This window comes from Notamacropus eugenii, chromosome 1, assembly GCF_028372415.1.
Source record: "Notamacropus eugenii isolate mMacEug1 chromosome 1, mMacEug1.pri_v2, whole genome shotgun sequence".
Lineage (NCBI taxonomy): Eukaryota > Metazoa > Chordata > Mammalia > Diprotodontia > Macropodidae > Notamacropus > Notamacropus eugenii.
The window spans coordinates 533357513-533384868 of NC_092872.1; the positions used below are offsets into that span (position 1 = coordinate 533357513).

Genomic DNA, 27356 nt, shown 5'->3' on the forward strand with positions numbered 1-27356 from the left:
TGAGAGGTAGAGAGACGACCTGTTCGGAGCAACAAGGTGGACTTTCCTCTCCCAGCAAGTGAAGCACAGAGGTCATATTCATTAAGCTCCTGCTATTTTAATGACTGATTTAACAATGGCATACATGTGAACATTAGGCTGTTCTTTCAGAGAAACTCTATGCATTCAGAAACCTAAAAAGCAGTAAATACAGCTGCTAAAAGCCTGGGAATTATCATTTTTCTGCCTCTGATCTCTGCATAGAATTGGACATGAAAATCATCTGACATCTCTAAAAACAGACGATCTGGGCTGTGTGATCTCATTATCTCCCCACCACCACCACCAACACCACCAACACCACCAACACCACCACCCAGGGATACAAGCACCATCGCAAATCCCCAAGTCTGTATCTTTACCTGGGGTTCTGCTGCTTCTCCATCACCATCAATACAAGGACTGAGGATCAGGGATGGGAACTCTTGGCCTTCCTGCTTTCGGGACTGTAGGCACTTCTGCTTCTGCCGGATGATTCCCTTCTGGAACAAGGACTCTTCAGGAATTCTAAAGAAAAGGGACAGAGAGATGTTAGCCCCCTGCTCATCAAGTCCAGGGGTTTTGTCTTATATAACCTAGGAGCAGGAAGGCTTGAACTGAGGACTGGCATTCCCTAAGGCTTAAAGGGATATTCAAAGGCGTAATAAAAGAATCATAGAATAGGATCACAGAGTTAGGGCTCGAAGTAAGTCTGGAGGCCAAATAGTACAAACCCCTCTTTTTACAGATGAGAAAACTAAGAACCTGGGAAAGGCTATCTCATCCAAAAACTCAACCAAGGTTACACAGGCATTAAGTGTCTGGGGGTAGATTCTGAACTCATGTTTTCTCTGCTCACAAAGTTAATGTTCTTTTCACCGTACCCCCACTTATAACAAAAAAAGAATACTTCAGGGCTGGGAAGGGTATTAGGAGGTCTTTAAGTCTATTCCCCTGCCTTAGGGTAACACTAGAGCTGAACTGCCTTAGTTGAATAAGAGTCTATCCTGTCTTTAGAGACAAGATTCCAGTCTCTTTCTAGTTACCCATTCCAGCTTCTAAAAACATGGTAAAGAAGTTCTTTCTTAGGTAATTTAGAATTTTGTTCTAAATTAAATCCCTTATGTTATTATTTAAGCAGGTTTCTTTCTCCATCCTTAATAGAAAGAGATTAATAGGTCACCTTTCATGTAAGCAATCCTCATCTACTATAAATAACTGCCATTATTAAGTTGCCAGTCAGCCTTCATTTATCCCAAGTAATCTAATAATCTTTAGTCATTCCTTGCAGACCCAGTTCTTCAGTATTAAGATCTCCTCTGAGGTTCTCTTCTAGATTTCCTTCATGTTTTCTCTTCCCCTTTTGGGTAATGGCTTTGATAGGAATTGTTGTTGTTGCTGTTTAGTCATTTCAGCCGTGTCCGGCTCTCCATGACCCCATTTGGGGTTTTCTTGGCAGAGATACTGAAGTAGTCTGCCTTTTCCTTCTCCAGCTCATTTTACAGATGAAGAAACTGAGGCAAATAGAGTAAGTGACTTGCCCAGGGTCACACAGCTAGTAAGTGTCTGAAACTGGATTTGAACTTAGGCCTTTCTGACTCCAGGCCTAGCCTCTATCCCACTTGGATACCTAGCTGCTCCACTGATAAGAATACAAAGGGTGCAAAGTCATTTCTAGTGACAATGGGGGCAGGGGTAGGGATAGGGGGGTTAGCATGCTTCTTCCCAGGGCCCCCCTGTAACTCTGTAAGCCTATACTACCTTGCTCAGTCTTGGGCTTCAGAGTCCTGTCATTGTCAGCCCCTCTGTCAGGGCATCATATTTCTCCCAAACTTCTTTCATAGCGTGGGCTGAGCCCTCCCAAAATAACTGCACCTGCCATTGGACTATCCTCTGTATTTGTTTCTATATCCCCACCCCCACCAATGGTTTTTGCCAAAGGTTAAGAAAAATCGCCCTTAAATCTCTGAAAGGAAAGGTGGATACCTGAGTTCTGGATAAACATTCTCCAAGTACCACTTGAAGGTACGACACTTCAGGCGCTTCCTCAGCTCCACTCGGCTTTGTATGCTGGGTTGTACCAAAGAGGGAAAAGGGGCAAGAAAATCATGACTGTACACAGATGGTTTTACAATAGTCTCAACTACTGAAGCTGATGAAATCTGCAGAGGTTACGGAACACAAGTGCCCACACTTAGCACCCACCTCCCCCTGGCATACTGAAGAAAGAAGCTAAAAAGAGAGGGTGAAACACAGCGCTCTGTAGAGCTACAGAAACACTTAGTAACGTTGGGAACAGTCAGCAGTGATAGCTCAGGGAACCTTATCTCACCTTGAAACTAGAACCTGAGAGATAGTTTCCATTTTTGTTTAAAAAAAGTAACAGGATGATAACATTCAGGGTACATAGCTATCCCAGTGTCCTTGTTCAGAGCTGGAAGGGACCTTACAGGTAGGTCATCTAGTACAACCCTAACTTCTCTGATGAGGAAACTGAGAGAAGTTAAGCAATTTATCTAAGTTTATACAGTTAGTCAATAGCAGAACCAGGATTTGAACCCAGGGCCTCTGACTTTGGATCTATTGTACCATGTTCCCTTGCTAGGACTATGGTTTCATCAGGGTTAGCATACCACATAGATCTCTGGACCTGTCTAGGTCTGAACCTACAGACTGAACCATCCATGTTCCTTTAAGGTCGAATGAGCCTGTTCCCTGAAACCAGCCCCTCTGATGATTGGGACCCAAATCTCCTCCCTCACACCCTAATCCTTAAGATGCTCTGAAATGGCTAAGCAATTTGTGGTGTGTGATTGTGATGGAATGCTACTGTACTAAAAGAAATGAGTTTGATGATCTTAGCAAAGCACAGAATGACTTGTACAAAATAATGGAGAGTCAGATGGGCAGAAGAACCAAGAGAGTGTTGTTTGAACCAAAGCGATATTGCTTTAAGGACAACTTTGAATGACTAAATCATTTTGACTTTTATGAATACTCAAATTAATTACAAAGGACCTATGAAAAAAGATGCTCTCTGCATCCAGAGAAAGAACTGATAAATAGAAGTAGGTATAAAATGGTTTTACATATACATATATATATATATGTATATAATGTATATACACACACACATATTTGCCTCTAATGGCAGCCATCTCTAGGGGGGAAGTGGGGGAAGAAGAAAGAAAAAAATTAGAAAAAAAAAAAGAAAGTTGCAAGATAACAATTATATATTTAAAAGGAAAAGTCATTTGCATGAATGCACATGTATAACCTATATCAAATTGCTTGACTTCTCAATGAGGGGGTGTGGAGGGAGGAACGGAAAGAATTTGGAACTCAAAGTTTTAAAAACTAATGTTAAAAATTGTTTGGTACATGTAACTGAGGAAAAATAAAATACTAAATTTTTTAAAAAGGAATAGCAAGTTGTACATAATAGATGTGCTATTTTATGTGCAATCATCTTTTTTTTATTCTACTATGTTATGGAAATGCTTGTTTTATTTCTTAAGTTCAGAATAAAATAAATAAAAAATTCAGAGGAAAAAAGATGCTCTGGATGGAGTCCCAACAAAATGTTAACTCCTTGAGGGCAGGAAATGTTTGAGTTTTGTTGCAGTGTCTCTCCAGCACCTAACACAGTGCCTGACATCTATTAGAACCTTAATAAATACCGGTTGATGGACTGATTGTGGGGAGAGATGGTCAGTGATACCTAACCACTTCAGTGTGGTTGGTGAATGATCAAAGAAACGAGTCAGTTGCTGGACATGCTCCAGTTGCTTGTGGATCCAAGAAAAGGGCCTACCACTATCTTTCTTGGACTCTTTAAACTGAAGCACTGGTACCACTGTACCACACCAGCATGCTACTGACACTTACTAGCTACATACTTGTAGGCAAATTACTTAACCTCTCAGAGCCTCTTGTCTCCTCACCTGTAGAATGGAGATAATAATATAGGCAGGACTGACTTCACAGGGATGTTGTGAGGCTCAAATAACAATACACAGAAAATTCTTTGTAAGCTCTAAAACCCAAATAAATGCCTATTTTTATCATTATTATTTCTACTATGACTGCCATCTCCATTTATAATGGTCATTCTTCAAGAGAGGCCAAGAGCAGGGAGACAGAAGTTTACCCCAGACCTACACAGAACAGCACAGTGAGTTTAGGGGCAAAGTCAGGGCTTAGTTTTCTGAATTTTAGACCACTCTTTTTTCTTCAGGTCACACTGTTTTACAGATGCAGCTTAATATTGCTACAACACCCCATTACTCCCTACATCTCTAGAAGCTGGGTCATTCACTAATTTTTCTAAGAAGAAATTATCTTCAACCAAGGTATTTTATCAGCTTCCTCTTATTCCCCCAATCCCTCAATACAACAAATGAACAGGGTGTTCATTAAAGCCTACCTTTAAAACAGGCTAAAAAGAACCTGATTTTAGGTTGAACCTGAGTTGAAGGAAAAGAATTACATTATAATTTCGGGTAGGCTCTGGCAACTGATCCCTTATGTGGGGAATCAAAATTTAAATAAAGGAGATCAGAGTAGAGGAAGAACTGGGGTGGTCATTTCTTAGGGATACTTCTTAACTTTAGAAAGATAGCACTGTTATTAGGTTTCATTTCCCTTTGCTGGAGCCTCGGATAAGTTAAGAAAGAATCAATTAAGAGGTATAGCCTAAACACTTCTGTGTCTAACACTGGGGGAAGTCCAAAACAAAGCCCTTCTCCTGGAGCAGCACATCTTCTAACTGGAGGGATAGAACCATGACCTGTGGAAACAATTGTAGGACAAGACTTCAGAAGCTCTGAAAGTAGGAGACTGAGGTTCCTTCTCAACTACCACTTGAAGGTGACTTACTTTCCAAAAGGTCGTCCCTGGGCCACAGGTCTGGCGGCATAAAAGTAATGCTTGAACTCATCCATCCATACCTCTGCTGTACGCTTGGTATTCCTGAAAAAAAGAGGGAGGGGCTAGGCACCAAGCGGGAGGTGTCATAGAAATTTTAAAATAATCTCCTCATTCTATAGAGGAGGAAACCAAGCACCACCCCCTCCCCCCCAAAAAAAGACAAATAGCTTGTCCAAGGTCATACACTAGTAGCCTTGAGCCAAGGTCTAAATCCAGGTCTGCTCATTCTCAATCCACTGACCTTTCCACTCTACCCCAGGGAGGCACTCATAGGGACCATGGACTTATCCAGCTTAGAAAAGAGGCTTAGGTACTGTTGGCTAAACCACCGGCAAATACTGTCTTGCCCTGCTGTTTCTCATCTTTCTACTGTATAGGTACTAGACCCTGCCCAACTCAAAACAGAAAGCTTAAAGTCCTGTGAAGATTTTCCACATGAACATAAGATCTCAATGGTTTAAAATAATCCTCTCCAGATGCACTACTCTCCCGTTTTTGCAAAAGGCAAGGGGACTATGGGTATGAAATATTCTATACACTGTCACACTCTATTAGTATATTGGTTAGTTTTCTGAACTGCTTTTTCTTCTTCTTTCCTTTTTATTTTTTGTTACTAGGAGGGTTCATTGAATGGATTGAGGGAAAGAAGGATTCTGAAATGGTGAAGTGATATGAATAATTCTGCTCAAAAGATCTAGGTAACAATAATAAGTAACCCTTTTCTTAAAAGATATATGCCAGACTGGACTGGCTGTATTTTTAGAACCTATCTTCTGTGTTTGTGGAAAGAGAAATGTGATTGATGAAAGGGGTTAAGTCAAGTTAATAAGCACTTATTAAGAATCTTCTCTATGATGAGTATTACGCTAAGCTCTAATGATACAAATAAAGAAAAAATCCGTCCCTTCTCCCAGCAGGATAACAGTCAAATGTGGGAAATAACATGAAACAAAACTATGCACAAACAAGATGCGCTGCATATAGTATAAATCAGAGATATTCTCAAAGGGAAGGCACTAGCATTAAGGGGAACTGGGAAAAGTTTCTTGTAAAAGGTGGAGTTTTAGCTGATATTCAAAGGAAACCAGAGAGACTAGGAGATGAAGACAAGGAGGCAGAGAATCCAGAACTGGAGGACATTCAGTAAAAATGCTTGGGATCAGGAGATGGAGTGTCTTGTGTGAAAAACAGAAAGGCTGCAAGCATCACTGGACCTCAAAGTATGTACGGGGAAGTCAGGTATAAGAATACTGGAAAGGTAAGAAGAGCCAGATTAGAAGAGTTTAAAGCCAAAGGGGATTTTATATTTGATCCTGGAGGTGAAAGGAAGTCTCTGCAGTTTACTGAATAGGAGAGTAACATGATCAGAACTATGCATTTGGAAGACAGATTTGATAGTTGAGCGGAGGATGTACTGGAGTGGGTGAGAGACCTGGGCAGGAAGTACAACCAGCAGGCTTCGGCAATATTCCAGATTAAAGTGATGAAGGCCACACTAGGGTGGTGTCAATGTAAAAGGAAGGAAGGATATGCATAGGGAAGACGTTGTAAAGGTACAGATAATGGGATCTGGCAACATGGATATGGAGGGTGAGGAATTGAGGATGACTCCTAGATTGTGAGCCTAAGTGAATGGGAGGATGGATGTTAATGGGGAAATTTGGAAGAAATGATGGATTTGGGCAAAATATAATGAATTTAGTTTTGGATATATTGAGCTTAAGACAACTATGGGACACCCAGTTCGAGATGTCCAGTAGACAGGGAGTCAAGACTGAAGGTCAGAGGTTAGGGCTGGATCAACTGATCTGAGAATCTTTTTTATAGAGATGACAATTAAATCCACTAAAGTTGATGAGATCACCAAGTGAAGTTACATATATCTATATTTCTCTATCTCTATCTATCTGGTGTGGGGGGGAGATAAGAAGACCCAGGAGAGAGTCTTGGCAGACACCCACAGACAGCAGGCACAACCTGCATGAGGATCCAATAAAGGCAGCCAAAAAGTCAAGAAGAGAAAGTATGCAGGTTAATCTGTCCCATTATTGGACTGAATTACTGCCAGTAGCGAGGGTGAAAGAAAGAAAACTTTTCTCTCTTAAGGACCATACCACTGGCCTTTTTCCACTGTCTGTTTCTTCTCTATTCTTTCCACAATCTTTTCTGTCACCTTTTGCATAGCACAAAAAGCCATTTCAAGCAAACGGCTAAACCTGTGACATTGGAAGAGAATATTTTTAGGACTGATGATCCAAGCTATAACCAACTAATCTAATCACACATACAGTCTACTGTCCCTCAAGCAGCTTGGTTTATGGTTAAAAGATTAAATAAATAAATCCTTTCAAGGGCTCTCTCCCCTCAGGCACAACATGTCATCTCTTGGCATCCTTTCCTAGGCTGGTTGTTCATTCTCTCACATCCCCTTGTATGTGGGACCAGGAGGAGGAACTGGCATACTCTTCATTCTTGATCACTGTGTTTATAGCTCATATGTGTGTTTATCATGTGAAGAATTTGTTTATGTCCTGCCCCTCAATTAGACTGTAAGGTTCAATCATATCTCATCATATCTAAACCTACTATGTTGTTCTACATGTAGTAAGCTCTTACAGTTATTGAATTGAGAGCAGGGACTGTCTTAATTTTCTATTTGTCCCCTCAGTGCTTAGCATAGTGTTACGCACACAGAAAGTACTTGATAAATGCTTCATTTATTCACTGAATAGTTTTCCTCATTTGTTAATTCTGTCTCCCTCTCTTTCTTCCTCTCTCTCCTTTTCCTTTCCTCTCTTCCTCTTACTTTTCCTCTCTCCTCCCCCCTCCTCTCCTGTTTTCTCTCTCCCTCTCTCTTGTATTTCCAATATTGTTCCAATTTATTTTCTTAATTCTTAAAAACTGATCTCTACACAATTACATTGCTTCACATATGCCCCAACTCAAGCTGCATGTGAAAAGAGTGAAAAGAGAAGGACAAAGAGAGAAAACCAAATGCAGAAAAACACAGCAAGAAGTGCACTCAGAAGTGAACCTGAATCATAGCCCTAACCCTAACTCAGTGAATGGGAGAGAGGCAGGTAGATGAGAAAAAAGAGGAGAGAGACTAGAAGACCATGTGAGGAGAGGGAAGAACTAGGACAACAACAGAGAAAAAGCAGAACATTTTATTTTCCCACAGAGAAAAAAAAAGACAAAGGAAAGGCAGAAAAGGAATAATGACAGTTTTTAAAGCATGGAGAATGGAGAAATCATCCTACTTGTGGCTGTTAATCTCTCAGTTCTTTCCATAGTTTTTCCCAACAGAGGAAAAAGAAATGATTCACTTTGGGGAACCAAGTTTATTACCATTGACTACTGTTCTGACAGGTATCAGGACTGTTGTTCTCAGATGCCCTTCATTTGGACAGCTCCCTCTAGGATACTGTCCAAAGGCAGGAACATGGAATCTTCCAAAATGTCATTGTACCAAAATCGCAACTGATCTAGCCACTTATCAGGGAAAGAAATACAGTGAGAAGACTATCTAGTGACCTATAATCATTTAAGGTTTAAACCAGGGCCTCTTCTCAAAGCCCAAAGAAACAAGTGAGAATTTCAATTTTTTTTTTTTATCAACTGGAAAAATTCTTATGTCATCTAGCTCAATTCTCTCATTTTCCTAATAAACAACCTGAGACCTAGAGAGCTGAAGGTTCCAATGTGCTTTCCAATACACCACATTTATTTCCATTTTCAGACTCCAAAAAAGCAGTTTCCTTCCCTCACATGCATAGATCCAAAGTCTGAGCAGTCAGTTCAGCCATCAAATTCATGGTCAACCTGGGAGGCTGCCATGCACAATCAAATCTGTGGGAAGACTGCAGTCCATCAGTTAATCAACAAGTAGCTATTAAGTGCCTACTGTGAGTCAAGCTGAGTTCAAAAGAAGATCTTTTGCTGACCCACTCCCATGAAGCATCCCCTCAAGAAGCGAACTTACTTTATATAGGTGTTGAGGTTGCCTTCTGGAAAAGTATAGGGATGCTTCTTCCGGAACACATGCCCCACTCGGCTGCAGGGGAGGATTTCCAGGCTGCCTCCACACATCCACACCCGGAAGGAAATTTCTGCAAAAAAGTCATGTCCCCCTTTTTATTCTGTCTTCTCCAGAACTAAGAGTGACGAAAGAAGAGGAGCTTAGTCAGGATTCCTACCAAGTGGCCCTTTTGCTTATTCATGTGTTTTATGGCCTTTTTTTCTGAACCAATGATAATAGCAAAGGCTGACATTTATGTCGGACTAAAAGGTTTGTAAAATACTTCACATGAATTATCTGATTTGATCCTTATAACAACCCTGTGACATAGGTACTGGAGGGATAATCTCCATTTTACAGATGGGAAAACTGAGGCTCAAAAGTGTTAAATGACCTGCCCAGGGCCACACAGGATAGAAGCAAACTTTTATTAAGCTCTTATTATGTTCCAGACACTGTGCTAAATGCTTTACAAATATCTCATGTGATCCTTAAAATGATCCTGGGAGGTAGGTGCTGTTATTACCCTCATTCTTTTTTAAGAAGAAATATATACATTATCCTTAAAGTTGAGGAAATTGAGACAGATAGAGGCTAAGTGACTTGCCTAGAGTCACACAACTAGTAAAGCATCTGAGGCTGGATTTGAACTCTGTATTAGCAAGTCAGTGCTTTATTCTGAGTGAACATTTAATAAATTTACTTCCAGCACAAACAATACAGTGGAAATAGTCTTGTCTCACTCCTCGTCTTTATTGACTTGGCTTCATTTTAAACCGATAAACCCAGATCCACCATTCCCTGATGTCACGTCATCCCTACTTTATCTCCACTGGATTTCCACCTCTAGTGCTCAGAAGAGTAACCAAATCATCAGCACTACCATTTCTGGAAAGGACGTCAATCAACAGCCCTATGGTTGCCATGCAAAACCACAGAGACCATCCCCTATGATTTCCCAGACCAAATTACTTCTTCCAGGCAACCACTCTCTTGTCTTTGTCGTCTTCTCTAATTAAAAATTAAGTTTCCTGAGGGTAGAGACTGTCTTTGAATGTTTATCTTCAGTGTTCTTGGAACGTACTAAGTTCTTAATAAGTGCTTATTCATTCATTTATTTATTGACCTCCCTCTTCTCCTATGTTTTCATGACCCTATTCCCCTACTGTCTAATCATACCTTTTCAATCTGCTTTGCTGACTTATCAATCGTATCACTGCCCCTAATTGTGTTTAGCTGTCTCTGTCCTAGGTGCTCTTCTCCTCTCTCTGCACTTTCTTGTTGACCTCATCATTTTCCATGGATATATGTTATCTCTATTCAGATGACTTACAGATCTTTGTATCAGTCTTTCCCTTGAATTTCAGTCTCACACCACCAATTACCTACTTGACTCAAACTAAATGTATCTAAAACAGAACTCATCTCTCCCCTCAAAGCCAGACCTCTTCAAAACTTGCCTATTTGTAGTGAAGGTATTACTGTTCTTCAGTTTCCAAGCTTATAACTTAAGCATTATCCTGAAATCATCACACTCACTCACCCTACATACTCTATCACCTGCCAAATCCATATCTTTACTCTCTGACCCCTTCTCTATTCTCATAGCAATCACTTTAGTTCCAAGCCCTAAGAAGTAGATCTGATCATATCACTCCCCTACTCAGTAAACACCGAAGTCTTCCTATCCTCTTTTGTATAAAATACAAACTCCTCTGTTTAGCTCTTAAAGTCTTTTACAACCTGGACTCAACCCATCTTTCCAACTTCCTTATATCTTACTCCCTCTCCTATACTTTGAGATCCAGTCAATCTGACCTCTTCACTCTCCCTCACATGCGACACTCCATTTCTTGTCTCTGTGATTGGTCTTCTCCCATGCAATGTACTTCCTCCCTATCACATAGAATTCATTCAAAGAGCAGTTTAATTACTACTTTCTAAATAAGGAGTTATGAACCCCTTTGGCAGTTTGGTACAGTCTGCAGACTCCTCAGAATACTTTTAAATGCATAAAATAAAATGCAACAGATTACCAATCAATTATGTTGAAATATACCAATTAAAATGAACACACACACATACACACGTACACAAGTCCATACAATGGACTTATGTCCTTTCTATTGTATTCTATGTGTCCATGCTATTTTAAATGAATCATTTCCTGATCCCCCATCTGGTAATTCAGCTATCTCAGAGTTAACTCTTTTAAAATACATTCTCTTAGGTTTATTCTATATCCAGTTACATATGTATTTGTTGTCTCTTTGTTAGAACATAAGCTCTTTGTGGTTAGGGACTGCTTCATTCTTTGCATTTATATTCCTGTTACTTAGCATAGTGCCTGGCACATAGTAGGCTTGTTGATTAATAGATGACTTACAGTTATTGAATGTGGCTGATTTGTTACCAGCACTGTATCACATATAGCCCTGTCATACACAGGACAGTTGTAGCAAAAGATGAATATGAGGCATGACAGTAAGTTCAAATGGTTGTGAAATTATCCCTCTGCTTCTTCAGTCTATAATTCTCCATCTTTTGTGGCTTATGTATATTTTTATTGTAATGATTATCAACTTGATTCAGGCAGTTATTTTTTGCTGGATTATTGGAATGACTAGGACACTCTAATGGTTTAAGAGGACAGAGGGACAGATGATTTGAAACTCTGACTGCCCTAGAAAATCTGGGCCATATGGTCACTACAATCTTTCTGTTGAAGCCCCTACCTGGGGCTTCCAGGCCATTCTGAGAGTCACGTTGATCAGTCTAGGAGGGAATCAGGATTTGGCAGCTTAACGATTAGAACAGGGACTTGAAGCCCCAAAGCTTTTGCCAGGGGACTTCCCACCTGACACGTGTGCCCAGCCGCATATTCTTCCTGGCTGGCTGCTGCTGAAAGAGGCCCTGGAGAGGCTGGCAAGGTTTAATTAGCAGAGCCAGCTGTGTCCAAGTTGGCAGGGGTATGAATCTTTCAGCTTTTCCTTTTCTGCCATAGGCAAGTGTGGCTATCTGAGAATCTTGCTTAATGGAATGAGTACAGCCTACAGAAGGCCTTCTGGGGCCACCTGAGAGTTCTACCATACCCACTGCCCTGAGGACATGTTCTTTCTCTGCCAGCCTCACATGATATTTAAGATGGTACACACTTCCACGTGGAAGGTGCTGATGGTGGTGGGCAGGAAGAGAAATTCCCTCTGTCATCAATTTCAGCACATTTTCCCCCTTATGGTTATGGACAATTACACTGAGTCCTTGTTAAGAACACAAGATCTTGACAGGTTTCCAGTAACTGAGGATACTTTATATTTACATATATAAATATGTTCATGTATTTATAAATATATTTTTATATGTTTATACATAAATATATATTTATATATTAAATTTCTACACAAGATGTATAAAAATATATTTATATATTAAACTTATATTTATGTTATATATCTGTGTGTATATACATATATATTTAAAAGCATATGTATACTTATAAAATGAATAAATAAGATAAATACAAGATAGGTTCTAGAATTATAATGCCTAGAGAATCATAGAAGGTTACTGTCCATGAACTAACCACTGGGCCCATGTGGGCACGTTTATTTCCCCCATGTGTTTCTGCAGAGATTCCCCCTCCTGCTATCGTTATTTCTTAAGGTTCTTTCCTGTCTTTAAAACCCATTTCAGAGCCTTGAATCCTTCTACGCCCTCTTGCCTGAGTAAATATAATCTCTCACCTTCTTCATCAAACTGACTCATAGCACTTGGTCTGGACCTTTCTTCTTTGTGATTATCTCACTGTTCCCTGAATCCTAGTTACTGATGTACGTCTTTTCTTCTACTAGAATGTAAAAATTTGAAAACAGGGTCTGTATTGTAACTAGCTTTGCACAGCCAGGTGCCATCACAACACGTTGCATACAGTCTGGGTTTTAAAATCTTTGTTGAACAGAATCAAAGTCCACCCAAGCCAACACAGATAGGAAAGGCTTGCAAGGAATGTCCAGTGAGCAAGCCCAGAAGAAAGGCAGAACCCACAACCATGACAATGAAGCAGGGCATCACAGGACCCTGGAAATGAGGCTCCTTAGAACATTAGGACCTGTAATGACTAGTTCTCAGTTACTCAAGTCAGAACTGCAAAACTCTGATTAATTTAAGTTGCTTTTTTATGGCTATCACCTCCCCATATAGTCTATGCATTCTCTCATATATTTTACTCTTAGTAATAGTGGCACCTATTTATTGTTTTCCTTCAGAGCTCAGGTGTAATTAATGTAGTAATCTCCATAGATGTCTAATCTTCCCTTCCGGCTGATGATTCTTGGAACAGCTGAGGGCTTGGCAACATTAGCACCACAGACAGAGGTTAGTTTTAGGCTTCATTTTCTCATAGCTGTCATTCATATTTCTATTTTTATTCTCACCCAAATGGTCTTTTTCTTGCTTTTAAGCTCAGGTTCACGGATTGTCAGGTGTATAGTTACTTGACACATAGTGCTGCTTTCCTCTCCTTTTCATCCTGTTTCTTTGGGGAAAAAAGGTATAGCTTCCACTATCATTTCCAAGGAATAAGTCCCTTCACACCAAGTTTTGGTGATACCTCTGAAGTTATATTTATATCCTTGTGTTAAAATTTCAAGTTGTCTTTGCTTACTGATCAAATTCTGTACACTGGCATATAGACAAATGAGGCCATCAGTGTTTTTCCCTCTACCAAATTTGCTTTTATTTTCTCCTGTCAGTTACTGAGGCACTTCTCCAATGCTTATATCTCTATTTCCTTGTATCTAATTAAAACATATATTTATATAATATATATGTATTTTAAAATACAAGTATATGAAATATATGTATGTGTATTTATATAACATAGCGTATATATAACATATTGTATGGCATAATTTGTGTGCATACATGCATATACAAATACACACACATATATTTGTGTGTGTGTGTATTTTATACCATACCTGCTACCCCTCCTCTGCATGGGCATAATGAAAGTGCCAACTTTCCCTGATTAGCTGAGCTGGAAGTGATCTCCCCACATTCTGAATAAATGTTGGTATAACTCATAAGCTACTTTCTATATGTTTCTCGTATGTCATTCTCCTCAGTTGTGGTTATCTGTGTGTTTGTCTCATCTGCCCTATTAGAGTATAAGTTTTTCAAGGTAGAAATTGCATCTTATACATCATTTATCTCCTACAACATAGGACTTTTTATGGGTAGGGACTAAATTTCATATCTGCTGCTAAATGAACGAGTGAGGAGAGATGGGAAGGAAATGGGCATTTACGCACTTGTTGGCCTACACAAAACTGTGCTGAGTGTTCTAACTGCATCATCCTTATGAGGCTGGGATGGTGCTGCTATCTACATTTCCATCAACATTTCTTCCCCAGAAAGTTTTGTTTAGTTATGTTCAGCATAGAAAAGTGGAAATGTATCGTCTCCCAGTGCATCCTGGGTCATCTCCAGTCATCCTGAGGAATATCTGGTCACTGGATTCAGATGGCTCTGGAGGAGAAGTGAGGCTGGTGACCCACACAGCCCTCCCTCACTCAAAACAAAGTCAAGGGCAAGTCATGTCATTATTTCTCTGATATTATGGTCTTCTTCGGCAATGAAGGACGGACACAATTAATCTGCTACTATGTACTAAACACTAGTTTAAGAGACTGGGAATTTAAATATAATAAATGAAACAATCCCTACTTGTAAGGACCTTGGGAGTTTACATTTTAACAGGAGAGACAATAAGTAGACACACACATATGAATATAACATTGTGTATGTGTGCACATATATACACACAGACATACAATAAGGATACATATTACATATAAGTATATACAGAATAAATATGAAGGAAATAAACATAAAGTAATTAAACATAAGAAAACTTGAGGAGAACCCTAGCAATCTGGGGGTGGGGGGGTCAGGAGAGACTTCACATATGAGTTGTGTTTTGAAGGAAGAGAGTGTTTCCATGAGGTGGAGGTGAAGAGAGAGTGCATTCAAGACACGGTGGAAAGGCATGGAGACAGAAGGAATGAACTGTGTGAAAAACAGAGGAAAGGTCAGTTTGGCTGGGTCACAAGGTGTAGGACGGAGAGTAGTGTCCAATGAGTTGTTCCTCATTGTGAAGAGCTTTACAAGATAAACAGGAAAGTTTGCATTTTATCTTTGGGTTGGTCAATGGGACACCACTGGAATTTATTGAATTTGTTACCATATTCACTTCAGATTTATTGACTGATCATTCTGCTACTACAAGGGTCACCTTTTCCCTTTTCAGTTATGCTTCTGATCCTTTGGACTGTTTTATATATCATATATATATTCATATATCACTTTAAGGTTTACAATTGCTTTCCATACAGTATTTTATTTGACTCTCCCAACAACCCAGTGTGGTAGAAATTACTATTATATCCTTTTTATAGATGAGGAAAGGGAGGCACAGATCAGTCTTGCCTGGGGTCACACATTTATTAAGTGTCTTAGGTAAGACTCAAACCCAGGTTCTTGAGCACCAGTAAAGGTTTATGTAAACTGGCTCTTTACTTCCTGAGATAAATGGAGACATGAAACTAGAGAAGGCAGTCAACTGGTTTAAAGCATTTATCACACAGTGTTTTGCAAATTTCAGAGAAAAGAAAAAAAAAACAATATAGCAAGGACACTTTTTAAGAAGAGAAAGGAAAAGAATTTCATTCATTTGGGAATTTCATCCATGTTTTAGGTTTTGCCCTTTCTGGAAGCATGGGACTGCTTGGCCAGGAAATGTACCTATCCCTATTCCAGAAAGCTAACTGAGTAGATGTAGCCTGCATAATGCTATGACTTGGAAAAGGTTAAGGCCTCAGTTCCCATAAAACTGCTGAGTACAGGATGATTGGTCATGCCCAGAAGTCAGCTAGGATAACAGACTTTCTTGCGCATATGGTTTGTTGTTGTTTTTTCTTTTTTTTCTAGACATCACTCAGTGTCACTTTCTGGGAGCTCTGATAAATTGCTGGGCCGGACGCATCCCAGAGCTCTGCTGTCACCTTTAAAAGACACTCTGTAAGATTTGCCCGGGGGCAGTGCGAGTTGGTGCTGTGACCACTGGGACTGCAGTCAGCTGAGATGAGCAGCAGCTGGTTTCCCAGGTAGGGCTTACAATCTTAGCTCTCAGCACTGGCAGCAACTGCCAAGTCATCACTTTCACTCCACTGCTTCTGTTAGGCGGGCAGAGGAGGGATCAGAAAAGACTTTTTATGGGGAGTTAGCATGGGGGTTCTTGCTGAATCAGCAGGAGCATAATCTCCCTTGTGATAAATTCCATGCAGACCCAAAGCCACTCTGAATTCCAAGCAGGGAGATGTGTAATTGTTCTTCCATCAGGCACAAGGTTTTATCTGCTTATTTTCTTTAAACCTCAGATTAACATCTGAGAGCTAAATTGTCTGTTCCACAGACACCCCCTCCCACAAACTAAATCTCATCTCATCCCCTGCTTATCTCTAACATCTCCTCATCAAAAATCTCCACTTATTTTTGCTAGACCAGGGCAGCCTCCCCCAGAAACATCAGCTGCATGATTAGCCAGAAGCTCAAGGCCAGAGAGTTGGAAGGAACTCAGACCAATCTTCTTATTTTATAGATAGGAAAACTGAGGCCCAGTGAGGCTAAGCAGCTTGCTTGAGGTCACATGGGTGTGTCAGAAGTAGGATCTGAATTCAGGTCTCCTCTGATTCCCCAGATCAATGCCATCTCCCAGTGAGAGATCAAGGGCCTGATCCTAAATATTAAAATGTCACTTCTACTTGCATACCACCTTTTACCTGCGCATTCATTTTTTTTAGGCTGGCTCCTGGATTGATATAAAGTTTACATTCACCTTCAGATTTCTAGTTACTTATCATGATGAGGGCAACTGATGTAATGGAAGCTGATTGGATCTAAAGTTGTAGGACCTGGGTTGGAATTCTTCCATTTGCTTCACTTCTTTGGTCATCAATTTCCTCATCTGTAAACTGGGAGAGGAATTGGGATACATAGCCTCAAAGGTCCCTTCCAGCTCTAAATCTATGAGCTGTGAACAGAAATGGTAATCCTATAGCTGTCATTTTTCTCTTTGTACAAATAGCCTGGTGTCCAAGAATTTAAGGCTTCTGGGAGGCCAAAAAGCAATCAACAGGCGTTCATTGAGTATCTATGACATGCTAAGACTGTATTGGGCTCTAGTCATATAAAAAAATGAAACAGGTTCTGCCCTCAGGGCAGGTGGCATGCATAGATACAGAATAAAAATACCCTTTCTGATTCCATGGGACTGTGGCATTTTAGATTCCCAAGAGACGTTAAGAGATTTTCTAGTCCAATTTCATTTTATAGATGAAAAAAGTGAGGACTAGAAACATTAAATGATTTGCCCAAATAGTAAAGGGAAGAGCTGAGATTTGAATTCAGGTCTTTTGGCTGCAAATTCACTGTTCCATCTTTGCACTATGCTCCATATAAGCACCTGAGTTCAAATCCAGCCTCAGACACATACCAGCTGTATGACCCAGGGCAAGTCACTTAACCCTCTTTGCCTCAATTTCCTCATCTGTAAAATGGGCCTGGGGAGGGAAATGGAGAACCACTCCAGTATTTTTGACAAGAAAACCCAAATGGGACCACAAAGAATCAAACGTAACTGAAACAACTCGAGAACAACAGCACCATATCAATTCTATAAGTTAGAGTGGTCCATATATCGTGACAGTTGGCCATGAAAAATTTAATGCAATGGGACATTTAAATGCTACCCTTTTAATAACACAAGACATACTCACATACTCACCTTTACCATCACCATTAAAACCCTCTCTGTCCAGGGCTTCAAATTCTTTACTAGAAGAGTGCTAGGTGACTGTGGGCAGGCAGGTTGCACACACACCCATCCATTTCTCTGCCTGGTTTATATGGCACATAATGGTGTGGTACACACAGTGAGATAGGATGTTGTCCTCCTTGCTCTGGAAAGCAGCTTCATACTCATGGTATAACAAATACATTTCACATAAGGCCAAGACCCAAATGGAAGCTGTGGGATTCTGAAATAAAGTAGCTCATAATTTCATCAAATATGGGCAATTGCCTGATGGAGCACAGATGTTGTAAGCCTGCCCAGGGGCCAGCCAACCTTCCAACTTAACTAAAAGCCCTGGTCAGCTGGAGAGATTTTGCTCCTGCTTTCTTCAATAACCTCCATGTGACATACAACGAGGCAGGCTTATTTATTCATAATGTTATCAGCTGGCCCGTTCCTCTTGTTTCCACAGCCCATTCATTTAGCTTCCAGTGAATGGAGGGTGGGGCAAACACCACTGCTCTCCCTTGAGGAGTCCCCAAGGAACCCGAACCCTGTCCTAGACACTTCTGAGCTCTGTGTCTCTGTATGTCACTTAACCTCTTTCATCTACAAAATGGGGATAACAGTAACATGATTGTTGAGAGGATCAAAGAACACAAAATATATAAGCACTTTTCAAGCCTCAAAGTGCTATACAAATGCTAGCTGCTGTCACCTTTACTGTTAGCATCATCATTGTTAGAATGTCACTGAAGGAAGTCATCCCCCATTTATGAGGCATGAGCAAACTTCTAGGTCCTCTCCTCTGGCTGGTCTCCTCCTCAGCCCAGTGAATACTGGAGGTAACTCCTAAGCCTCTAGTGGTAGAGGATTTTTATCCCTAGGAATTCTCTCTGCCCATGAGCACTGGGGTTTGGGGCAGGTCTGACTAGAGCAAGACTGGATCAGTATGTGTAAGACTGAACAATGAGACGAGGAGCATAGGTAGGAGCTAGGTCACTGACATGTAGTCTGAACAATGGAGAAGACTCCTGACACTTGATCTGCTTCAGGGGTGAGGAATCTGTAGCATCAAGGCCCCATGTGGCCCCATAGATTCTTGGGTGAGGTCCTTTGCCTGAATCTAAACTTCACAGAACAAATCCCCTTAATAAAAGGAGGTCGCAGGTTCCCCAATCCTTTGACAGCTAACCTCTTTGAGAGTCTCAGCTCTGATCTTCCTTGGGCTCAGCCCATCTTGTTGCCTTGGGGAAAAGTTAGATTTATAGTCAGAAGACCTGGATTTGAATTGTGGCTCCTCCACTTCTTGTGTCACCCAGGTACTTAGATACTTAGGCACATTTGAATCTCTTTGGATTCAGTCTCTTTCTCTCTAAAATGAGTGGGTTGGGCTAGATAAATTCTAAAACTTGTTTAATTTGAACTCTGTATCCTATGATTCTATTACCCTGACTCTCCAGGAATTCTATGGCTATTTGCTAACTTTCTGTAGGCCTCTCTGGGTGTGCATAACGGAAAGATGATTGTGGGAAGAATGCTTTGGATACAGAGAAAGGAGAATCTGAATTCATAGCCTGGTTCTGTTATTTACTAGCTATCTGACCTTGGGCAACTTACTTCATCTCTCTGGGTCTCCATTTCCTCATGTGGAAAATGAGAGTTGGACTAGTTGACCTCTCTATGCCCCTACAATCCTATACTGTCTCCAAGTCCTCAGGCCACTAGTTCCATTGACACTGAGATGTTCAAATGGGGATGGGGGGAGACAAGATGCAGGAAGAAGCAAAGAAGAAAATATGTCATTTTATGGAGAGGGATTGTTGGACTTAGAGGAGAGGGATGAGTTATTATAGCTGGAAAGGAGGAAGGAAAGAATCATTGATTAAGCACCTTGTCCTTAACAGCCAGGTAATGTGCTAAACGTTTTTCAAATATTATTCCACTTGATTCTTACAACAACCTTGGGTTGTTCTGCTATTATTACCCCCATTTTATGGTTGAGGAAATTGAGACAAACACAGGTTAAGTGACTTGTCTAACGTCTGATGACTCACAAGCATATGAGGCTGGATTTGAACTCAGGTCTTCCTAACTCCAGGCCCAGTGCTCCATTGTTGCACCATCTAGTTCCTCTAGCAGAACTGTAGGATATGACTAGAACATCTAAGCAGTCAACCAAGTACAACAGTGGAGCTGTTGGTTCTGACACGTCATTGGATTGAGAGTAACAGGTAGATGAAATCTAACCTGGAGGCAACGAAAAAGGAGAAAGCTTAAAACTATGATAAATTAGGGGCCTCAGTACCATGGAAAGAATCTATAGGAGGCAAATGCAGGAACTAATAACTAGGGAAATAATCAAACTGTACTGTATTCTACCTGTGCACGTGCTGTCTTCTTTAAGAGAATGTAAGTTCCTTGAGGGCAGGGGCTGTTTCACTCTTTCTTGTCTTTCTATTCTCAGTGTCTAGCTTACACAGGGGTGGAGAATTTGCAGCCTCGAGGCCACATGAGGCCCTCTGGTTCTCAAGTGTGGCCACATGTGGCCTTGAGACCACAGGTTCCCCACCCCTGGAAGTATATAGTAGGATCTTAATAAATGCTTGTTAAATGATTGTGCAATGAAGTGAACCCTTTTTACAAGGCTGCTTCTGGTCACTGTTATCATTGACTTGTGAAGGCAACAGTCCAGTGACCAAGTTCACTGTAACTGCTGTCTTGGGACACTGAGCTATTGGGTCCTTTTCTGGAGTACCTACTCCATAAGCTGTAAGACACAGCTATGGGGAATCTTATGTGAAGGCATGAACATTCTTGAAGAGTCCTGAGTAGTCAATAATATGGTACTGAGCATCCTTAGGGAGGACATGTATCCCTGACTATGGATGGCACCATTCATCAGATATTAGCCTTTTTCCTCCTGCTGGGGTCTGGTATATGTATGAGGGTCCCTCCTGTTTTGGGTGGAGCAGAGTTATGCTTGTAATTGCTGAACCAACCAGATGAGATCTAAATAGGGTTAGGTGGCAGAAAAATATGGCATCACTTCCCTGGGTTAGTGGGGAAATATTCCAGCTTCCCTGACAAGGTATCTCCTTGATGACTGGCAGACAGGAACAAGTATTACGGAGTAATTAAACTGGCTCAAATTTTTTGGGCTGTTGGAGGACTTCCAGGTTTGGAAGAATCTGATTGGACTACTTTAGGGTGCTGGGTCCCTTCCAAATGTTGGTGCCAAGCCTTAAATTCAGACCAAATTATAAAGCTACATCTGGTTACAGATAATTTCTGTGAAAAACATGTGCAGTACAGTCCCTTAGAGGGAGAGCCAGCTTGGGATAGGAGAGCCCCTATGGTCACATAATAACTGACATTTCTAGGGTACTTTAAATAAAAACCTTTTCATTCATTATCTCATTTGAGCGTCAAAGCCCTTCTGTGAGACAAGTCCTAGAGCTATCATTGTCTTCATTTTCAATGAGAAAGGTTAAGTAACTTGCCCATGATCCCACAGTTAGGAAATGTTAGAAGTGGGATTTAAATCCAGGTCTCTCCTGCCTTTTAGTCCATTCAGTGTTCAATAAGTACACATACATATATATATATATATACATATACACATACATGTATATATATATATACGTAAAGATATAACGTGTCTATTGAAGCTATTTGGCAGCTCTTTTTCTTCCCTCTTTCTTTCCCCTTCACCCTAGAGATGGCTACCACTAGGCACCAATGTGTGTGTGTGTGTGTGTGTGTATCTGTGTGTGTATCTGTGTGTGTGTGTGAATGGTGTCCCCATCCTCATCCCCACCCCAGCATCTCTAGCTTTTCTTGCTTAAACCTGCAGCTCTCTTTCTCAGTAAACAGGCAGCTCTAGTTAAAATGTTTGAGGATGGTTTCACCATAGTGACAAGCTGCCCTCAGAAATATAAAAATGTGTCTGAGACATAAAATTTCAGAATAGGAAGTGATTTCAGAGGTTATTGATCAATCAATCAACATGCGTTTATTAAGCACCTACTATGTCCCAGACTCTAGTCTACCATGTATCTGAGCAGGAATCCCTTAGCATACCCTACCAAGTAGTCAGTCATCTAGCTCTATTTGAAGACTTTTAATTTTGGAGACCTCACTACCATCACTGTCAAAGACAAGTGAGACCACATAAGACTGATAGGCTTTTGTATAACTTTTGTTTCATGTTCTGCCATGGCCATAATAGGCTAGATCACCTGATGACCAGCTTTCTAGTACCAAGCCCCTCCACACTTGGTCAGGCTGTGCCCAGGCTTCTATTTGACACCTTCAATCTCTCTAAGACTTGCCACAGCTTGTGACCCACTGCCTAGGTAGGCAGACAGGCAGGAAGGAAAAAATAATTTATTAAGTACCTACTAGGTACCAGGCATTGTGATAAGTGCTTTACAAATATTATTTCTTTTGGTCTCCATATCAACCCTGTGAGGTGGGTGCTATTATTATCTTTATTTTACAGATGAGGTAATTGAGGCAGATAGTGAAGTAAGGTATCCAGGGTCACAGAGCTAGTAAGTGACTGAGGTCAGATTTGTATTCATGTCTTTCTGATTCCAGGCCCAGCACTCCATCCACTCTGCCACCTAATTGTCTCTACAGGTGACAAAGAGGTGACGTGGTTTATCGAAAGTCACACAGCTAAGAAGTGGTCGAGCCGGATTTCCAGCCCGGCTCTTCTGGCTCCAAGTCCTTTGTTCTTTCCAATAAACCCTACTGCCCCATGCTACCTATGTGGTCTTGAGAAATTCATCACATGTCTGAACCTCAGCTTCCTCACCTGTGAAAAGGGAATAAGTGCAAGCATATGTAAATATATTTATGTATTCACACACATGTATGTATCTATATGTACACATTTTATAGGTGTATACATGTGTATATATACATATGCATGTGTAGATATGTGTACATGTATATACACACAGATCTATGTGTGCAAAATATATATATTTAGCATATATATGTACCTATATACATTTAAATATACCCTATGTCTAAAGTTGCCTCTTTGCAGCTGTAAAGATCAAGAAATCATCTGTTTTGTCTGTAAAATAATACACACATTTATTACTATTATCAATAATTTCATTCTGATCTTTTTAAAGAAGCTTAAATAGAAATGTCTTTGGGACAAGCTGGCATCCTTTTATTCTCTTCTATTTAATGTTCTGTATACTATGCATGCATGGACAAAAGAAATGCTTTTCGTAACTGAATAAACATACTAGGATATGAATGCATCTTTTCATGGGCTCCATGAAACCACATTTGGGACAGTGGCAGGAGCAAACGGATGGCGCGCAGCCCATCCTGACCCTGATTCCTTCAGCTAGGTCTCTGTAATTTGAAAGCTTTCCATTCCGTGTAAATGCAAGGTCATAAGTACATGCTTCAGTCACATCTATTCAACATTGTTCTTAAATGTTTATAGATCGACTGTGGGAAACAGCTCTCTTGGTGGGAATGCTTTGTGACCAGGTGAGCTTATTTGTTGGAATTCTCCACAATGAGGGGCTTTGAGAAAGTTATCATTGTTAATATTAGCATTACTCCTCTTCCTTGTCAGCATTAACCTCAAGAAACATCAACCAGGTGTACTCTGGAAATATACCATACTGTATTCAGGAAGCTCCCCAGCCTCCTGTCAGAATATCTGTACGCTGGCTTGTCCCACCTCCTAGCTTGCTAGGCAACAGATGCCTTTATTCTCCAGAGATCAACACCTATAAGTGAGATGCAGCCTGAAGTTAGCAGATAGATTACATGTATCACATGTTGCAAAAATTGGAGTTTAAGCACCCAATTTTTATGCAAATGAGTCACTGGGAAAAAAAAACCTTGAAAGTCACTTTTCCTAAAATCTCTTCATATGCTGAAGAGGAGAGGTAATTATCTGAGCCATTCAGTCTGTTGCAGAAGCACGTTGTGGGGAAAAGAAAAAAAAATAAAAGGCATCCATATCATTGGCCTTTAGTGAAAACAGGAAGGGGGACAGGGGTGGGAATGAAAGGGACTGGTCAGTTACATGCCTCCCACACAGGCAAGGCAACCTAAAAATCAGGTGTTTTCTCCTCAGACGAAGGGAGAGATGAAATAAGGCAAGGGCAGCCTAGACAGATGCAACAGGGGAATCTGCTCTGCCAGGCAGAGACCTGTTAACCATTTAATACCTGCTGATTGGTCAACTTGTAATGAATTTTTATTTCAGACGGATGACAAGCCTGGAGAGTACCAGAGAAGAGGGAACTACTTCCAGATGATGTTAAAATAAGAAAGCAAAACTCCTTTTACATATAAAGGAGAGGCAACATGGTACAGTGGTAAGAACATGTGCTGTGGGTTCAAATCCCACCTCACTTAACCTCCCTAGGCCTCAATTTCATTATCTATAAAATGAGGAAAGGAGGAGACTAGAATGCCTCTGAGGTCCCTTGCAATTTTAAACCATAATCACCCTAATAGCACTTTATGTATATGGAACACTTTACATGTATTATCTGATCCTTACTACAACCTGGGCGGTAATATTTTCCCCATTTAACAGACAAGGAAATGAAGGCAAACAGATTAAGTGACTTGCCCAGGATCACACAGATAGTAAAGAAGCAGGATTTGAGCTGAGCTTTGAAGGAAATCAGGGGCTCTAAGAATGGAAGAGAGTATGACGATGAAGAACTGGGCCTTCCCTTGAGGAGGCAAAGCCCATCCACAGGTACCCGAGATCTCATCTGCTCCATTCTCCCCCAGTAGAGTGTCTTACAGTCTCTAATCTCTGACCTGTATCTATTTTTTCCTTTCATGACTATAAATATGCCTAAGTATTTCCATCCATAAAAAACAAAAACAAAGCCCTGCACATGACCCCACCATCAAGCTAACATCCTATATATGTCTTCTCCCTTTCACAGCCAAATTCCTAGGGGAAAAATTGCCTATACTCACTGCTTCCACTTCCTTCCCTTGAATTTGCTTCTCAACCTTTCACAATCTAGGTTCTGACCTCATCACTTAACTGAAACTTCTTTTTCAAGTAAATTTAATTGCTAAATTTAATAGGCTTTCCTGCATACTTATCTCTCTTTACTTCTCTGCAGCATTTGACACTATTGACCAGTGTCCTCTTCTAGATGCTCTCTCTTTGAGTTTTTTGAATTTACTGTTCAATTGTTTCAGTCATGTCCAACTCTTTGTGATCTGATTTGGGGTTTTCTTGGCAAAGATACCGGAGTGGTTTGCCATTTCCTTCTCCAGCTCATCTTACAGATGAGGAAACTGAGGCAAACAAGGTTAAATGACTTACCCAGGGTCACACAGCTTGTAAGTGGTCTGAGGCCAGATTTGAACTCAGTGTTCCTGACTCTAGGCCAGGTGTTTTATTCACCGCACCACCTAGCTGCCCTGGATTTGGGGACCTTGTTCTCTTTCCTGTCTGACTATTCCTTTTTCATTTACTTTTGCTGGGTCATCAACTGCAACTTCTGTGGATGTTACTCAAGATTTTATCCTGGGATCTCTCTATCTTCTCTCTACACTCCATCTCTTGGGGAGTTAATCTCCATGGAGTTGATATCACTATACATGTTTCCCAGATCTATCTGTCTAAGCCTAGTTTCCCTCCTGTGTTCCAGTCCCACATCACCAAATGGATAGACAGGGATGGGGAACTGAAGCCTCAAGGCCACATGTGTCCCTCTAGGTCCTCAAATGTGGCCCTTTGACTGAATCTTTGACAAGACTGCCTCAAGGTCACAAGGTTCCTCATTCCTGGGCTAGTAGATGTTTTGAATTGGATGTCAAATAGGCATCCTAAACTTAACATAACCAAACCAGAACTTGTTATCCTCCCCCCCGCCCAAATCTTCTCTTTTGAACTTCCATATTTACGTAAAGGGTATGACCCTCCATCCATTCACCCAGGTTCAGAACCTCAAAAGTAATCCTCAACTCTGCCTTTTTCCCTCAGTCCCCACATATAATCAGCCACCAACTCTTGTTACTATTTCCACAACATCTCTTGCACCTGTTTCTTCTCTCCATTCACAAAGCTACCCACCTAGCTCAGGCTCTTATCATATCCTGCCTGGACCATGATAATAGCTTCCTAATTGGTCTCCCTGCTGCAAATCTCTCCCCTTTCTAATCATCCAGCTATTGAAGGAATTTTCTTAAAGCACTGATTTGACCACGTTATTCTGCTACTCAACAAACTCCTGGGGTCAAATATAAAACTTCCATGTCATTTGAAATTCTTTATAACCTAGGCTCAACGTGCTTTTCTACCCTTATTACATATATTACTTCCTTTTCCCACACTCTACAATTCAGCCAAAGTAGCCTTCTTCCCATTTCTAACACATGGCACTCCATCTTCTGTCTCAATGACTTTGCACAAGTTAAAGAAAAAAGTGAGTTCCCTCCCTGGAACCCACTCCCTCCTCATCTCAAATCCCTAGAATCCTTCCAACCTTATCCTCACCCTCTACAGTCACATTTCATTTGAAGTCTTTCATGATTTCCACCACCTGCTAGTGCTTGCCTTCCTTCCATTACCTCATCCATATGATGTCCAGAACAATGGAAGAGGGGCCACATGGAGCAACATGATGTGTGTTATATGGAATTAGTACCAACGTTTACTCAACACATGAGTACGGTCAAGTTATTTAACCCTTCTCTAAGCCTCAATTTCCTCATCTGAAAAAAAGGGGATAATAATTATAGTGTCTATTAACCTCATATAGTTTTTTTAAGACCATGAGAACCTATACATGAGGTAACTGTATTGCTTTTTCATAAAATCTAAAATTTCATGTAAAAGTCAACTATGATAGATGGATAGATTGACAGAGAGAGATGGAGAGATATACAGGAAAGACAGACAAAGACAAAGAGTGATGATTGGTAGGGAGGTAGTCTAGTGAAGAGAATGTTGGACTGAGAGTCAGGAAGTTGCTGTTTGGTCATGTCCAACTATTTGTGACCCTCTTTGAGGTTTTCTTGGCAAAGCTACTGTAGTGGTTTGCCATTTCGTTCTCCAGATCATTTTACAGATGAGGAAACTGAGGCGAACAAGGTTAAGTGACTTACCTACGGTCACACAGCTAGTAAGTGTCTGAGGCCAGATTTGAAGTCAGGAAGATGGATCTTCCTAACTCCAGGGCTGGCACTCTTATCCATTGTGCTACCTAACTGCTCCAAGAGTCAGGGGGACAAACGTTTTCTCGCTGTGTGAACTTGAATTCACTTAACCTCTCTCTGTATTGGTCTCCTCATTTGTAATACAGGGATATTAAGAATGCCTTCTTCATAGTGCTCTTGTGAGGAATGCATAAGGTAAAATAAATAAAATGTAAAGGACTTTGCAATTTTTCCCATAACACAGTATAATAAAAAAAGATGACTGCATATGAAACTGCAAATCTATTATGTACAACTTGCTATTCCTTTAAAATATATAATAAAGTTATTATGCAAATTTTTTTCTTCCCTTCC

At 40.7% G+C, this 27356-nt stretch overlaps 1 protein-coding gene across 3 annotated transcripts in view; it reads right to left on the bottom strand.

Annotated features, from left to right (window-relative positions):
* GALNT14 (polypeptide N-acetylgalactosaminyltransferase 14) overlaps positions 1-27356 on the bottom strand; it is a 323787-nt gene that overhangs the window by 23163 nt on the left and 273268 nt on the right. For all 3 annotated transcript variants that reach the window (XM_072634106.1, XM_072634105.1, XM_072634107.1), the window contains exons 10-13: positions 8930-9056; positions 4897-4989; positions 2005-2088; positions 402-546 (exon numbers count right to left, since the gene is read on the bottom strand). In XM_072634106.1, the coding sequence (XP_072490207.1) occupies positions 402-546; positions 2005-2088; positions 4897-4989; positions 8930-9056 (449 nt within the window). The remainder of the gene's footprint in view (positions 1-401; positions 547-2004; positions 2089-4896; positions 4990-8929; positions 9057-27356) is intronic.